At 37.2% G+C, this 17,710-nt stretch overlaps 1 protein-coding gene and 1 long non-coding RNA gene across 2 annotated transcripts; both read left to right on the forward strand.

Annotated features, from left to right (window-relative positions):
- The first annotated feature begins 1,952 nt into the window (after positions 1-1,952).
- Positions 1,953-17,115, forward strand: LOC109187611. Its single transcript, XR_002055288.1, has 3 exons — positions 1,953-2,036; positions 15,513-15,515; positions 17,105-17,115. It is a non-coding gene; the product is annotated as an uncharacterized LOC109187611 (long non-coding RNA).
- LOC109187600 (DNA-directed RNA polymerase III subunit rpc9-like) lies at positions 5,404-7,517 on the forward strand. The gene is made up of 5 exons (XM_019337839.1): positions 5,404-5,499; positions 6,088-6,241; positions 6,371-6,488; positions 6,631-6,783; positions 7,097-7,517. Exons 2-5 carry the CDS (start codon positions 6,234-6,236, stop codon positions 7,304-7,306), a joined length of 489 nt encoding a protein of 162 aa, XP_019193384.1. The 5' UTR covers positions 5,404-5,499; positions 6,088-6,233; the 3' UTR covers positions 7,307-7,517.
- Positions 17,116-17,710: the final 595 nt, after the last annotated feature.

Here is a 17,710-nt window from a genome sequence, read left to right on the forward strand (position 1 = left end):
TTAATATCTTTTCCATTTTGTAGGAGTCCTAATTATATATTAGGACTGCCACACTATCAGACGTATGTGCATAGCCACACATGTATTGATTTTCTATACGATGCACTTTTAAACATTATGCTTTAGTTTTTTTGATTTGGTTTAATGATTTGCTTTTTAGTTTGGATTATGAGTAAAATCTTAGGGGGGTGTATTCAATCATGACTTTCATAGAATTTTAAAGACTTTTATGAACTTTAAAAGTTTGGAGGTATTCAATTCAAACTTTTAGAGAGTCTTTAAAAGTCAGGCGGTATTCAATCAAGATTTTTAAAGAGTCTTTAAAAGTCGTGTGATATTCGATTAAGACTTTTAAAGAGTCTTTAAAAGTCATGTGGTATTCAAAAAGTTATGAACTTTTGTAGACTTTTTAATTTAAAGACTTTTATAGACTTTTGTAGACTTTTCCTTCACAAATATAAATAGTTGAAATCCAACCATCAACCCCAAGATTTCAAATTTTCTTTCTAACAACTTTGAATGTTTTCTCTTTCTATTTAAACTCTATTTTTTCTCCCTATTTAAACTCTATAAACCTATCTAAATTCAATAAAAGTATTTTTTTCTTCATTATCTTATATTTTCCTCACACCTAAACTCTACCAATTTTTCTCTCTTATAAACTTTAGAATTTTATCTAAAAATTTAAATTAATATTATTTTTACTTCATTATTGCTTGTTTACATTGGTTTTTTTTATTTTTTTTTTTTCTATGAATTTTTATCCCTAACTTTCTCTAATTCTCCATAAATACATGAACAAAGCAAATTTTTCATCGTCAAATTTTATTAGTATATGTTTCGTAATATTCATATAAATACTTATATATTTTGATTTTTATTATTTTATGTTTATATTCGTAATATATATTTTTCCTTTTTTGTTTTCAACAACAGGTTACTACGTATAGTGAATTACTGTTCGCAACAACAATTTGGAGTTGCAAACAGTAGCACCTTGTTGTGGTTTGTAGTCTCAAATTGCTATTGTAAATAATAGTTCTTTGTGTGATGCCTAGCAACATATCAAGGATAATTATATATATATTATTAATATTAGATTTTTATTTTTTATCTTATGCAACTTGTAATTATGTTTTTAAATATTTTATTTGATCAAGTCTTTTATTATGAATTTTATTGTTCAATATTATTATGAATTTCTAATGAAATATTTTTTTTTTGTTGATGTTTATTAATAATATATATAAGTAATTAACATATAAGTCTCAGCATACTATGGATAAAAATAATAATGTTGAGAATGTTGATGTGGGTGAAGAACTATATAATAAGAAGAATTTTATGATATATTATAAATATTTTGTAAGAAAATTTATAAAAGATAAGAATCAAAATCATTGAAAGTTTGTAAGGATGTATTCAATTTAGAATTTCATTGAGTTTTGTAGACTTTTTAAAATAAAAAGTTGATAAAAGTCTATGAATGTTTTTTATATAAACTTTTATAGAGTCTTATAAAGTTTTAAAAAGTTTTGAACGACTCTATGAAAGTCAATCAAAGTTTATTAAAATCTATCATTTTAAAAGTCATTAAAACTCTACAAAAGTCATGATTGAATACACCCCCCTTAGTCATTCATCTAGTTCAAATTAACAGTTCAGAATGAAGTTTTTTTTTTTTCTTTTTTTAATGTGAATGAAGAAAAAAAAAACGCGATGGCACTATGATAATTTAATGTAAGTAAGTTCATATGCTTTGTCTTTAGGTTTATTATTTTCCTACTTCGAATGCACAGTTTTCCTTCTTCGAGTACATATCTTTCCTTCTTTGAATGCATATGTTTGTCTCTTCGAGTGCATATTTTTCCTTCTTTAAGTGCATATGTAATATGTTTGTCTTTTTGAGTGCATAGTTTCACTTGGAATACATATTTATTTTATTAGCTTATAAACAAATGAGTGCATTATTTTCCTTCTTCAAGTGCATATTTTTCCTTCTTCAAGTGCATATGTTTGTCTCTTCGAGTGCATATGTTATGTTCCTGGGCAAACGCACAAGTCACAAGGCGATTAGGGAACAAGGATAATAGGAACGTTTTGAGAGTTATCCCACCTCTTGATTTTAACTTAACTTCTTTCTTGCTTGTTATTTTATTAGGATAATAGAGGCCTCGCTTTTGGCGCTCTATCATTTCTGTCGGGGAGAGTTTATGGAACCGAGGACGTGATTGTGGCTGTTGGTGCACTGCTATGGCGCAACTAGGGCGTGTTTGGGATGAGAAAGGTTGCCGGGGGGGAGGGGGGTGCATGGTGAAGCAAGAAGCCTTTACGAGCATAATCTCGTGCTATGTTATTGGCCTCATCAAGAGAAACTGGCCGCATCATTTCAACATCTATACGTAGAACCTCACATCTATACGTAGAACCTCATCAAGGCCTGTTGTGAATAGATTGACCTGTTGAGAAGTCCGTTATCAGCTCTAGCGAGGAGGGTCTGGAAATTATCTATGAAGTCCTCAAGGTCCCTGTTTTTCTGTTTGAGGTTCGCAAATTCACCAGGGGGTTGATGCTGCGAGGAGGGCCAAATCGGAGAGTACAAGCCTCTTTGAATTTCGCCCAAAAAAACTGTTGGTCATCCTTCAAACGTTTTTTGAACCAAAGTTGCGCCAGATCGAAGATATAGTAGGCTGCTGTGGAAACTTTCCCGTGATTGCTGAGAGAGGATTTGTCAAAGCACAATTCACAACGATGTAACCACACGTGTGAGTCTAATTTGGCTGAAAATGTTGGAAAATTGAGTCGGGTGACACGAGTGGATGGAGAGGATCTGGCAGTGTTAGGACAACAGTTTCTGGAGTGGTGTGGCTAGCGATAGAGTGCATGACAGCAGTGGAGCTCGTTGCGGGCTAGTGGTTCACAAAAAAAAAAAAAAAAAAAAAAAAAAAAAAACACAACTGTCGTGAGATGTGCAGCGGCTATAAACAGAGTATTAAAGGTTGATGGTAATTCTTCAAGTTTTTGCACGGTGGCTGGTAGGTGTTCCATTTTATGCACGATTAAGCGAATGTCTCGCATATCCTCCTGGAGCTTTTTCATATTGCCCCGATTGATATTTGGTAACGGAACCAAAATGTTATGTTCTTAGAAAAACGCGTGCACAGGGCGATTAGGATTGTTGGAGGTTTTTTTGTAGGCTGTCTATGTTGAGAGATTGATAAGTGCATTTGTGTCCATATTTTTACCTCATTTATAGATCTATTTTTAGTATTGACCTGCTGAGAATAACGGACGTTGTCAGCTCTAGCGAGGAGGGTATGGAAATTATCTATGAAGTCCTCAAGGTCCATGTTTTTCGGTTTGAGGTTCGCAAATTCAGCAGGTGGTTGATGCTGCGAGGAGGGCAAAATCGGAGAGTACAAACCTCTTTGAATTTCGCCCAAAAAAACTGTTGGCCATCCTTTAAGCGTTTTTTGAATAAGAGTTGCGCCATATCGAACATATAGTAGGTTGCTGTGGAGGCTTTCCCGTGATCGCTGAGAGAGGATTTGTCAAAGCACAATTCACAACGATGTAACCACACGTGTGGGTCTAATTTGGTTGAAAATGTCGGAAACTTAAGTCGGGTGACACGAGTGGATGGAGTGGGGTCTGGCAGTGTTAGGACAACAATTTCTGGAGTGGTGTGGCTAGCGATAGAGTGCATGACAGCAGTGGAGCTCGTTGCGGGCTGGTGGTTCACAAAAAAAGAGTTCACAACTGTCGTGAGGTGTGCAGCGACTATAAACAGAGTATTAAAGGTTGATGGTAATTCTTCAAGTTTTTGCACGGTGGTTGGTAGGTGTTCCAATTTATGCATGATTAAGCGAATGTCTCGCATATCCTCCTGGAGCTTTTTCATATTGCCCCGATTGATATTTGGTAACGGAACCAAAATGTTATGCTCCTAGGAAGACGCGCGCGTCACAGGGCGATTAGGATTATTGGGGGTTTTTAATTTGTAGGTTGTCTATGTCGAGAGATTGATAAGTGCATTTATGTCAATATTTTTACCCCATTTATAGATCTATTTTGAGTGTTAAACACTTTGATTTTATGCAAAGAAGTGCCGCCTTAATTCCTTTGTTTATATCTTTAGATGCATAAATTGTTGAGTTTGAGGCAATTGTGTGCTTTTGGGGCATTTTGGATGAATTTGGAGTCAATGAGAGCCAAATATGAAGTTATGGAGATGGATGCAACACTTCCAAGGGAGCACAATGCATTGTGCGCCCTGCCCTACCCAAAATGACGTCGTTTTGGTGCATTGTCAAAAAATAATAATAATAATAAAAAATCATCTGTTTTGAATACACAAACTCATAACAAAATATACAGAAACTCATAACTGAATACACATAATTTAACATGATACATAATACACAGAAACTCTTAACTAAATACACAGAAACACTTAACTGAATACACAGAAACTCTTAACTAAATACATAGAAACTCTTAACTGAATACACAGAAACTCATAACACAATACACCAGAAACTTTTAACTGAATACACACATAATGGGGTTTGGGCCGTTTGGATAGATGGAGTGACGTCAACAATTGAATCGCGCGCGTGCCTGGGCGCACATTCTTCAACTAGGTTTTTTCCCATGTACTTTTCCTAGTGAAGAAATATACTATCCATAGTACTCTTGTATTGTCTAGGTTTTTTCCACAAGGTTTTTCTAGCAAGTTTTTAATGAGGCAAGATCGTGGCCAAATAATGTCCAAGGGGGAGTGTTATAAATAATATATTTAGTGTTGTCATTATTAGTATTGATTATGTAACAGTTAGGAGATTAATGACTACATTACGTCTTCCGTTATATTTGTATATTATATATGTTGTGGTTGTATGTAATATGAAGGACACAGATGAATAAGAAGATGATCTTCTTACTTGTCTCTTTTCTTTGTATTTCCTTTGATCATGTTTGGGCTAATGGGTTACAACAAAAATCAATTTCAAAATCTATAGTATGGTACAAAAGTTCAATCATTATTGTGTGGACCATGGTCCATACAAGTTGTGTGGACCATATTTTGTCTACTGTAAAATAATGTATATTCAATACAAAAATAATGTATATTCAGTACAAAAATAATGTACATTATATTCAGGAGACGTACATTATTTATGTTCTGAGTGTACATTATATTGTACAATGTATATTCAATACAAAAATAATGTATATTTAATATATTAAAAATGTACTTTTTGTTATGGTCCAAATGGTCCACACAATAATTTGCCACAAAAGTCCCCAACCAAACACCACATTAAATTATTTATAAATTATAAATTTCATTTTTTATTTACCCGAGTATATATATTAAACAAAACCTTAATCCCAAATTTTCAATTTCTAATTCCTCAAAGCCGAAGACACAGTGAGGTCTGACGGGTTTCGACTTTCGACCACCTGCGACTCCCGCAGCACTGACGGCGGCATCAGGTTGGTCTTCTCACTCTTTCTTTTACACGCATAGCTTGCTTTTCTCTGTAATTCTGTAAATATGAATTTGTGAGTTAAACCGGCGACGGCTACTCGCGACCGGCAGTGGCCTGACGCACTGACGGCAGCAGCAGTCGCGAGCCGCTACACTGACCTCCTGCGGCTGCGGCCTACGGATTTGTGTATATTATTGCCTTATTGGTTCTTTTTTTAGCCTGGATTTGTGTATAATTTTGCTGTAGTTTGCATATAAATGTTCTGAGGAGTGGTCATTATATTGTTGATTTGTGGTCTAGTTTTATACTGTTTTTGTATATTGATTGAACCTTCAAGCAAGATGTATTTGTTGATAGTTGAATCTTCATAGAGCAATAGAGCATTGTTATTGGTTGGTTGTCATGTGATTCTGGACATTGTGCTGTTAGATTTCTTGTATTTATGGATTTGTGGTTATATATTAGTTTTGTATTATAGTATTAGGTTTATTATTATTTACAAATATGCAGGCCTTATTATCTTCAACTTGGCTTCTTAGATGTGTTTTACTAGAACCCTTTCTTATGTTTGTGGCACTTTTGAATATTGCAGGGGTTCAATAGTTCCCTTGTATTGATTGGGTTACAAAAATCTAAAGTTCTAGTTCTGGTTTTCTTTGATCACTGGTGTAGCCGGTCATGTTGATTTGAAGATTAAAGTTATAACAGCTCCGTGTGCTCACCGTTGTGCTTCTGAGGATGAAGATGTATGTAATTGCTAGATTCTATATATCCTTCTGGTTTAGTGGCATTCAGTGATCTGAGTATCTAAAGCTCTAGTTTGATGACTTGATCTACTTCTTTGGGTGGTTACATCTTAAATTTGTTTTATGCAGTCTTGAAGCAAATGCCGGTGCACTTACTAACTTTGAGGTGCTTGACTTTCTACGATCAAGAGGTGCAGGAAATGATGCTACAAGGGTCATGGTTCCTGTTTTACCATCTGAGTTCAAGGTAGGAAGCTTTCGTTATGCCAATTTGCTAGTGATATTATATTATTATTATTATTATTATTATTATTATTATTATTATTATTATTATTATTATGGTGTTTAGTCATGTACTCGTGTAACTGGTGCTGTAAGTGTATCTGCAGGTTTATGATTACTTAGAGCGAACTGCTGCTTGCAATCAGACAAGAAAGATTATAGAAGAATTTTTAGCTAAATGTAAACAATTCAATCTTGCAAAAGCTGAGATATTGAACATAACCAACATTAGGCCATCCTCTTTGGTTGAAATTGACACGGTAATGCTAATGTTCAGTTCATTAAGATTTTAAGGTGTTCCTCCTAGTGCTTGTCTGTTATTTTTCAACTGTCTATGCCAGCTTTTCAAATTGATTATATATATATATATATATATATATATATATATATATATATATATATATATATTCTGAATGGAGCCATAATGCTATTGCTCTACTTCATTCCTAACTTACTATTGTTATTATGCTTGTTTGCCCTTTATTTTTTGTTGACAAAGCTAAGGCGGTTTTTTTTTTTAATCTTTTTTTTTTCAAATTGTCACATACTTTGGTTTTGTTGAATTCGACACAGATTATTGAGGAATGTGATACGCGCTTTGGGGAAAATGAAGAAACTATTAACGAGCTGATTGAAACAATCACCCAGGTCTTGCCTCCTCCTCCAACTGAAATGAATACGGATACAGAAGCTGCTAAGGATGCTGGAACTGATTCTCCAACGCAAATGGAGACTGATGCGCAAGCTGTTCAAGAGCAAGCAGCTCCAGATGGAGGCGACTAAATAGAAAAGCTGCTTACTTGGAATGAAGAGTTTTAGTTAGAATTACGTTTGATTAGTGGATGCAAACATCATGTGAAAATGGATGTTTTTCTCCTCCACTACTAGTTACAACCTTATATTTTCAGTTCAACATTTCGCCAATCAAGATTGCTTTGGTTCTGTTAGATTAAGTTATGTTGCAATCCATGTAGAAGTTGTGTTAAGAGAGTTCTTATTATTGGTGAAATTGTACACACACACACACACACACACACACACACACACACACACACACACACACACACACACACACACATATATATATATATATATATATATATATATATATATATATATATATATATATATATATATATATAACATTCTTTTATATTAATAGTGATATGTATAATTTATAATGTATTTTCTATTCAAATTATTTTATTAAATTACAATTATATTTCTTAAGTAATGGTTAAAAAAAAAATTTCTTAGATAATTTATTTATTTTTTTAAAATTATATCTTTTATTTTAATGTTTCGCTTTTACTGAAAAAAATTTCTGAATCCGTCCTACTTTGCCCCCCTTTAATCGAATTTCTGGCTCCGTCCCTGTTTGTGTGAATGTATTTTGATGAATAATTGAATAGTCCACAATAGAATTTGCCGAAAACATTTTCTATTGTTCTGGCATTAATTGATGAAAGTTTAGTAAGGTTCTTTCCATGTTCAAGTGGTCAAAGTACTTATAAAGTCCTTGTATTATATTGTTTTGTTCAATTTAGTCCTTGTACTTTTATTTTGTTCAATTTAGTCTGTTTACTTTAAAAAGTTGTAAAACTAAGGACAATAGTTAATATTATCATTCCCTACTCTTAGCACACTAAGTGGTCAAATGATTTGATTTGCTCCATTCACATGGGTGGGGATCAAACCCCCAACCCTATATTTAAGGGACGAGGTGCTGAATTACCACGCCAATCATGTTGGTAGTGGTACTAACATAATTGCTATCACATCATGATATTTATATTCTAACTCATATATTATTTTAAAAATATTTAAAATTAATTATTTTTACCACTAATATATTACATTAATATGTCCAAAGTAAATAATTACAAGCCTGTTGACATCAAGTGTCCAAATCTCATTAGGAACATGGTTGTAATTATTTATTTTAGACATACTAATGTAATATATTGGTGGTTAAAATAATTAATTTTAAATATTTATAAATGAGTAGGAATATAAATATCATGATGTCAGCGCCACGTAACCTAAGTTAACGGTAATATTGACACCGTTAACTACTATCCTTAATTGCACAACTTTTTATAGTACAGGGACTAAATTGAACAAAATAAAGAGGGATAAGGTTCAAATAGGTCATCCAAATACACACCAAAATGCAATTAGGTCATTGAACTCAAAAAATCTACAATTAAGTCCCTGAACTACACAAATTCATTCAATTTAACTTAAAATGACTTGTTTACTTATTAATGTGATGACGTGTCGATTTTTTTATTTAAAATTAATTTTTAAAATTTTATTTTAATAATTATAAATAAAAAATTTATTTTAATTTATATATATATAAAAAAAAAAAAAACAGCCCGCCGGAGATGAAGGTAATCCTTCGTCTTCGGGCAGCCAGCCAGGGAGACGAAGGGTCCGCTTCGTCTCCGGCCACCATGGAGACGAAGGGGATCGTCTCTATTGTCGGCTGGAGACTAAGGAGACTTCGTCTCCGGCTAGGCCATGGAGTCGAAAGGGATCGTCTCCATAGCTAGCCGGAAACGAAGCGGTGCCCTCGTCTCCGGCCGGCCATGGAGACGATCCCCTTTGTCTCCATGGTGGCCGGAGACGAAGGGTACCCTTTGTCTCCCCGGTTGGCTGTCCGGAGACGATTTTTTTTTTTTTTTTTTTTAGTTAAAATAATTATTTTATTTATAATTATAAAACAAAATTTTAAAAATTATTTTTAAATAAAGGAATCAACACGTCATCACATTATCAGGTAAAAAAGTCATTTTATGTTAAATTGCATGAATTTGTGCAGTTCAGGGACCTAATTGTACGTTTTTTGAGTTCAGTAGCCTAATTGCATTTTGGTGTATAGTTGGATGACTTATTTGACCCTTATCTCAAATAAAGATATAAGGACTAAATTAAACAAAACACTATAGTATAAGAACCTCGAAGGTACTTTGACCTGTTCAAGTTTGTGTTCATCCCTTATTACAGCCCGTTTGGTTTGTGAAAAATATTTGAGCGGAAATGGAATTGAAATTTCATGACAAAAAAATTACTGGGAAGATTAATTACATTGTTTGGTTGGTGTAAAATAAATTATTAAGAATACTGATTCCATTGTTTGTTTGAGTTTGGAATTGTAAACAATAATGAGTATAAAGACAATTGTACCCCTACACAACAACAACAACAACAACAACAACAACAATAATAATAATAATAATAATAATTAAGAAAAGTTGGTGAGAACATAATTATCCTGCTTGTTTTCCATAGAAAACAAAATATCAAGGGACCATGGAAAATGTTTTTCTCATTCCTGAAGAAAATATTTTTTTCATGAACTAAACAAAAGAAAAGCCAATTTTCCTCAAATTCAAAGAAAACATTTTCCAGCGAACCCAACATGCACCTAATGTTTTCCCATTTTCTTGGGTCACTCTAACAAATGTTAGTTTCGGTCTCAAAAGCTTTAAGGAATCTATTAGGACTCTATGTATTTGAGTCACATTATGACTACCTATCCTAATCTCCCTATGATTCCTCTTGTATATATTGCACCAGTCTGTACAGTTGTAATCACTGTTCATTCAATACAGTTTTATACAGTTCTCATCTAGTATCAGTTAAGCTAGGGTTTTCTTTCGTTCCAATAGCTGACAAATTTGTTAATCGAACGGACCGTTTCTGATGCCGCTATCATGTCTTCCGCTAGCATGGCTGTTAATTCGCTTTCTACTGCTCATCACTTTATCAGTATTAAGCTCACCAATAAAAATGATCTATTTTGGAGAACTCAAGTCATTCCGTTCCTGGACGGACACGAACTCATGCCGTTTGTCGATGGAAGCCACCCCTGTCCAATCGCATTCCTTCCCGCCGTCGAAGGCGCCATCCCCGAGTCCAACCCCGCTGTCGGAGGAAGTCATGCACTTTGCCGTTGGACGTCGTACGTCACGGGAGGTTTGTGTAACACCCCCGATTTTCAGGCATATTTAAAACCAATTAAAGCTTACGAAATAAGAATAAGTCTATCATTAATACCAAAATAAGCGGAAGCTAAACAATATAGTTGGGGGTGCTATGCCACATCTATGTTTGAGGACCTAGATGCACAGGCTACAAACTAACTAATCAAAATCCATAATCATCCGAAATATAAAATGGCTCACTGGCCGTCCAACTAAAACTAATTACTAACTAAACTAGGAGCCACAGCTCCGTCTAGCGCGCTCACGAGCCAACTAATCTGTAACACCACGAGATTTTTAAAACCTTTAAAGCAGCATAATAAAGATAAATAGTCATAAATCCCAAAATACGTTTACAGAAGCACGGGGTGTTATGCCACACCTGAGTTGGAGAACTCAGGTGCACATGCTAGATTATAACAATCTCAATAGGTACCAATACAAATCATGGCACGCAGGCCGAAAGGGAAGAACTATCTAAACTACGCCCCAACCTCTAGCGCGCTCCAGTGATCTACTCGTCCGTGCCTGAAAGCCAAATATATCTGTTCAGCGAGGGATGCTGGTAACCCACTCCAACGCATTGAAATACATTACATATAGAGATATATATATAGATATACGAAAACCATTTTGAGCATGAAGATATATCCTACGAACTCTAGCTTTTAAAACCGGGAATGACTCGACAGATAAGGCTAGACACAAGTAACAGTTATAACTAGCGTATACAATCCACAACAGGCAAGACAAATAAACCTGAGCACAATTAATAATCATAACCCAACATAAACAATCCCCAGCATAAATCCCATAGTCACATTCCCCAAGATACTCATAATCACAACTCATCCATATCTCATCACATAGCACACTTTGTTGGCGCCACAGGACCAATCGCATGCCCATACATGAGGGTCAGCGCATATAGCTCTGACACGGCCCCACAGCACCCTGTCCCGTATCGCAACACGGAGGGGTCGATCGCAACCGACCAATGAACCGCAGCTCATCATAATGTTTGATCGCAACCAAACAGTGGACCGCAGCCCAAGAGAATGTCATCTGACCGCAGCCAGGAAATATGAACCGCAGCTCATGTAGAAACGTTTGATCGCAACCAAACGGTGGACCACAGCCCGAGAGTGTAAATCTGACCGCAGCCAGCTTCTGAACCGCAGCTCAGGAATAACCAATCCGATCGCAACCGAATTGGGGTGTCATGCACACATAACACATAGCAAGCACATGCAACCCACATTAACACATTGGGAAGGGGAGAAAGCGTATAACAAAACCTATGCGTGATCCTTCACATACTAGGAATGGTCCTAAGGGGTTCATACTTCTTCCACCTAGGTCAACGGGATACCAATTCAACTAGCATGCAATATAAAAGACTCATAAACCTACGAACGGTACCCGAAACATCAAACTAGACACGGCACGATAAACGGAGTCCGTTGGGACACCACGGGGATCGGGGAAACATCAAACGGGGAAGCCGGGGTCCCGAATGGGGGAGATTTCCAACGGGTAGCCGGTGGGTGGGGGGCCACCCGCCGGCTGCCCGCCGGTAAGCACTGTTCCGGGCAGCGGGTCGCCGGCGGGCAGCTGCCCGCTGCTGGAGACGTCCCTTCTGGCCGCGGGTAGGTGGCGGGTCCCCTACCCCCCCCCCCACCTACCCCCCACTGACTCTTTATACACAAAACGCCCCGGGAACCATTGTGGAACCCGAAACCATGCTTAGACACTTTACAACGCAATTAACGATCAACACGTAGACAATTAACGGATCAAATACGAGAAACGTACGGCACATAACCTATCATGCTTTTCTAAACATAATCGACACCCAAACATGCGATTTCCCACCCGATACACCAAGAATAATATCATACGATACAACCTAGGGTTCTAATCACTTTTATACCAACAAGAATACGATTCGTCTTCTAATTACAAGATTCGGTAAGAATATCACATAAGCATCAAGAATGCCATACAATTATCAAGAACGACATATAAACATCAAGAACTCCACATAATCATCAAGAACACCATAATTATCAAGAATCTCCCAATATCAAGTTCACCCATGGAATTATCCCATCAATCATCAATAATAATATCACAAATCATCAATACACAATAATATGGGGAAATCCTACGGGGGAAATCATAGCTATGAAAATAGGTTTTGTTGAGACATGGGTTACCTCTTTATCCTTAATTAATTCCTTGGCTATGAAGGATCTTTCTTTAAGCTTTCTTGCTTTCTTGATTTCTCCTAGGGGAATTCTTTGAACACTTTGGATGGTGAGAGATTATTTGTGGTGGGAATTCTTGGTGCCTTCTAAGTTCCCTATTTATAGATCTAGGGGTCTTATTTTGGATTCTAATCCTTTTAGGACTAGGGGTTGGGTTTAGGGATGAGGGCCCACGGACTATGGTGGGCCTTTTTCCCTAATTAATTATTGTGATTTATTCTTTCTCCTGGGCCATTGGTTAATTAATTAATTGGTTTTAGGGGTCGTAACACGGGGTGTTACATAATCTGTACCTGAAACACATATGGTGTAGCAATTGTTAGCGAATAATGCTAAGTAAACCACTCCCACGCATTGAGTACAATATATATAGTTATAGGAAAATCATTTTGAGACTTGGGAATACATAGATATAGTCCTAAACAACTCTAGCTTTAAAATCAGGATGAGGAGTCATGATGTAACACCCCGTGTTACGACGTCTAATCCTGGACTACTTATTTAATTGATTCCGTTAATAATAATTAAAAAGGATTTAATTGGGTTAGGATTCACTTTAATTAATTGATGTGGCCCACCATGGATCATGGACCCTCATCCTCAAAATCAAATCCTTAATCCTATAAGGAATAGGATAAGTGGAACCTTACTATTCAGACCCTAGTTAGGACTCCTAAATAAATAAATAAATAAATAAATAAATAAATAAATAAATATATATATATATATATATATATATATATATATATATATATATATATATATATATATATATATATATATATATATATATATATATATATATATATATATATATATATAAAAGGACTTAGGAAGCATTTAGAAATCCTACCGCAGTTAATTCTACCACGCAAGATATTCCCAGGAATCCCCCCCCCCCCCCTCCTGCTACCAGACGTAGGAGAATCCATGGGAAGAAGATCTTAGAGAAAGAACCTTAGTAGCCAAGGATATTGATTAAGGCTAAGAGGTAACCCATGTCTCAACAAAACCTATTTTCCTCGCTATATCTAATTCGTTGGCTCCTTTGATATATGATTCTACGCTTGAGTCTTGATAGAGCTTTGCCTAGGGATTATATTGTGTTTATGTGATGATCTTGATGTTATGTGTTAATCTTGATGCTTATGTGATAATCTTGACGTTCTTGATACTATGATAAATTATATGAACGATCTTATATTTTGATTATGTCTAGAGCCCTAGGATTATAACGTGGATTCCGTATTATGATGTTCTTGTAATACTTGGGTGGGATTTTTCATGATCGGGTGTTGAGTCTAGCCTAGGACTTGTGTTTAGGACTTCGCATATAGGTTTCCTGATGTTCTTGAGATTCCAGATGTCCCTGGATCGTTATGTGAGTTATGTTAAGTCTTGTCATGATCAGGAATCGTGTTACGGTATATTTGGTGTGATTCTTGGTTAAATTTCGTAACTTGAATGCGTGGCGTTGTCGTTATATGTTTGAATGTGTTTGGACATGGTTTCAGGTTCCACGAGAGGTCCTGGAACCAAAAGTTGCCTGCGTATCAGTGGGGGGTAGGAGGGGGGACTGACCACCCGTTACCTACCCGCTGCCCGCAACACTGTTCTAGCGGGCAGCCGGCGGGCGGTGGTCTGCCCGCCGAATAGTGCCCGGCCGCCGGCGGGAGGCTGGCGGGTGGTCCTCCACCCACCACCTACCCGCTGGAATCCCAGCATAGTTCAGGGTGTTTTTCCCCGTTTGATGTTTCCTCGTGTCCCGTTGTACCCCGTTTGTCGTGTCTGAGTCTCACTTGGTGTTTTAGCATCGTTCTATGATTTTATGTGTGATTCGTGTCGTTGTTGTCGTGTCTTGCTTGTTATGTGGTTATGTGTTGATTGATTGATGATGATGAGTATTGTGGTCATTGCGCAATGGCCAGTGTAACTGATGATGATGATGATGATAATGATATTGATGAGATTGTGATTGGTGGAAAATAAACTGTTGGCGGTTGGCACCACTTGTGCCCGGTCATTGTACTAAAGGTACAGGCCATAGCGGTGACTGTGCTAAAGGCACATACCCACCTTCAACTAGCTTGCCGTTGAGCATGGGTCAGGTTATAAGTGTTGCGGTGTCATGTTAGAGCTATGCGCGCTAACCCCTTGATATTGGCACTAGAGGTGCGGATCATTGAATGGCACTGCGGCACCATCTTGATATGTTGGTGGTTGAAAGGTGGGTTCGTCGGTGGGGGCATGTAGTTGCCAGGAGGCATAAGGGGTGGTGATATAAGGGTGGCCTGGAGGTATAGGTTGGAACTAATATAAGGACATAGGGGAGTTATATGGTTGGAACTTGGTATAAGGTTGAAGGATGAATTGTGTGCTTTGTTAACTACTTGCTAATTGATTGTGTTGAATGCCTTAGTTATTTGCATACTTATCTGCCTGTTATGTCCTGCAATTCATGGTTAGGATGTCTATTAGTTCTTATGATTATTCTATGATATTGAGTCTGTTAATACGCCTTGAGTCTTGATCTTGGATTTAAACTAGAGTCTCGTAAGTATATATGTATTCCAGTTTCAAAATGAGTTTCTTATATCTACCTGTATTTTACTTAACGCGTTGGAGTGGGTTACCAGCATTATTCGCTGACGGTTGTTATACCGAATGATTTTCAGGTGATGAGTTTTAGCTTCGGAGCGCGCCAGTCAGAGCCTTGGACCAGCTTAGTTAGTTTTAGCTCAGTAGTGGCTTGCGAGCCTTGGGGTTGTATTGAATATTGATTTGAAGATTTCTCATGCTTAGTTAGTTTTGTGTACCTAGGTTCTCAAACCTAGGTGTGGCATAGCACCCCGACTCTTATGGATAGCTTCATGCTCTATTTTGATTCAATCAATGAATTCGCCTTTATTTTATAAGTTTTAAATACCTTAAAATTTAGGGATGTTATAGTTGGTATCAGAGCCTAAGTTCGACCCTAGGGCAATGCCTTTAGGATAAGACTTTGGGACATTAAGCTTGAACTCTAGATACCTACATACTTGGGATGTTAAGAGTTAGACTCTAAGAATCTAAGCTACATCTAGGATAGTACTCTAAGTTTGAGACCTAAAGATGCTTAGCCGTAACTCTAGGTGTTTAAATACTTAGGACTTAGGAATCTTAGGACGCGCGGTGAGGCTGTGAGTTTATCTATCATTGTCTGCCTAACTTCTCCTCACTCTATCATGTGCTTAGTTTAAAGATTCCCAATACTTATAGCATCAAGGTAAGGATGCGAACCCCTAACTAACCATTACAATCGACATTGGCCCTGTAGGCCACCAGAATGGCACCGGAAAGAAGTAAGTCAAGGACCCCTGAACCCTCCGCTCACGAATCACTAGTTCAGAATCTACAGCAACTGACTCAGGTCGCCCAGACGCTAAGCGACGCTATCCTCCATAACAATAACTGACTACCACCACCACCAAATAGAAACTCAGATGTAGCTCGCCAAGTTTCGAACCACCGCCCACCTATCTTCTCAGGGGAAGATGACCCCACAATCCTCGAAGAATGGATCCAAACCTTCGACAAGATCGTCGAGGTAGTAGAGTGCCCGGAGGGACGCCGGGTAGAAATAGCCTCATTGTGACACCCCGTAATCCAAATTCGATAAAGGGATTAATTGAGTAATTAATCCTAATTCAATTGGTAATTTAATTCCTTAAATTCCTGAAAATTTAATAGTCGGGGACTAGTAATTGACTAGTCAACCCCAAAGTCAAGGTTGTACCTTAAGCTTTGTGAGTAGTTCCCTTGTTCCCTTACACCTCTTCATTTTAGTAAGGGTATTCATGACTTTTCACCTTGTGTTAGTAATGCAACCTAACCTAGTAGACACTCCTCATTTCTCTCCTTACACTTTCCAAACTTTAGCTCTACCTTCTCTCTAAAAAGTTAGATAGCTTTTCTTCCAAACCAAGTTGAAGCTTTGTCAAATCTTCAAGAGTTGTCTCCAAGATTCTACATTTCATACATTTGGGCATCTAGGAGGGTAAGATCTATGTTCATCTTGTGTGTTCAGTGTTTTCTAAGGTGTCTTTTCTTAAAGATAGAATCTTTATGATCTTTTGGTGTGTTCTTGAAGTGGGTTTGGAAGGTGAGCCTTATTAGGAGCTTGGTGAAGTGTTAAGTGAAGGTTTTTGTCTACAAGAGGTAACCCATGCTCTACAAAATCTATTTTGCTTACCTATGTGATGATTTCTTGGATTCTACATGTGATTTTGCTATGAAATGTGAGTGTTTATGCATTATCTTGTGAAAATGCATATCTAGAGATTGTTATTAGGGTTCGTGTAAGCCATTGCTTGGCTATTCCTTTGATTCAAGTCATTTTGTTGTATTTGGTGAGATTTGGCATGTTTTGGACTTGAATTTGAGCTTGGTATTGAAAATCGCCGACAGGATTATTTGGTCTACAGGTACGTACCCGTGGGCGGAACGAGGGGTAGGTGTCCACCCGCCGCCCACCCGCGGGGTACAAGTTGGCGTGGTGTGTACCCGCGGGCGGAACCACGGGTGGGGGCCTACCCGTGGGCCCACCCGCGGGGAATAATATATGGTTGTTGTGGGATTTGTTCCCTGTGATTCTTTTGACTCGGTATTTGATCTTTTGACTTCCCGATGTTCTTTTGTGGAACTATTTGAGTGTCTTCTTGATGTTTCGTGTGTCTAGAACTATGTGGTAGGAATCCATGTAGGTTTTGGTGTCGTGAATCGTGCTACGTGTTCAACATTGTGATTCATTGAACCGTGATGAGTCTTGTATGTTCTTCGGAACTACGTTTGGTTTACCCGTTTGATGAGCATGCTAGTTCGGTGTTTAAATGCTAGCATGTGTGTTGTTTGTACCTTCCTAATTTTGATGATGACTTGTGTTATTC

Source organism: Ipomoea nil, unplaced genomic scaffold (genome assembly GCF_001879475.1).
Source record: "Ipomoea nil cultivar Tokyo-kokei standard unplaced genomic scaffold, Asagao_1.1 scaffold0191, whole genome shotgun sequence".
Taxonomy (NCBI): Eukaryota; Viridiplantae; Streptophyta; class Magnoliopsida; order Solanales; family Convolvulaceae; genus Ipomoea; species Ipomoea nil.

Bases quoted from the DNA above. Each gene is read 5' to 3' on its own strand.
- LOC109187600 (XM_019337839.1), top strand. The intron at 6,489-6,630 runs GTAGGAAGCTTT...GTGTATCTGCAG, and splicing joins TTTTACCATCTGAGTTCAAG to GTTTATGATTACTTAGAGCG. The intron at 6,784-7,096 runs GTAATGCTAATG...AATTCGACACAG, and splicing joins CTTTGGTTGAAATTGACACG to ATTATTGAGGAATGTGATAC.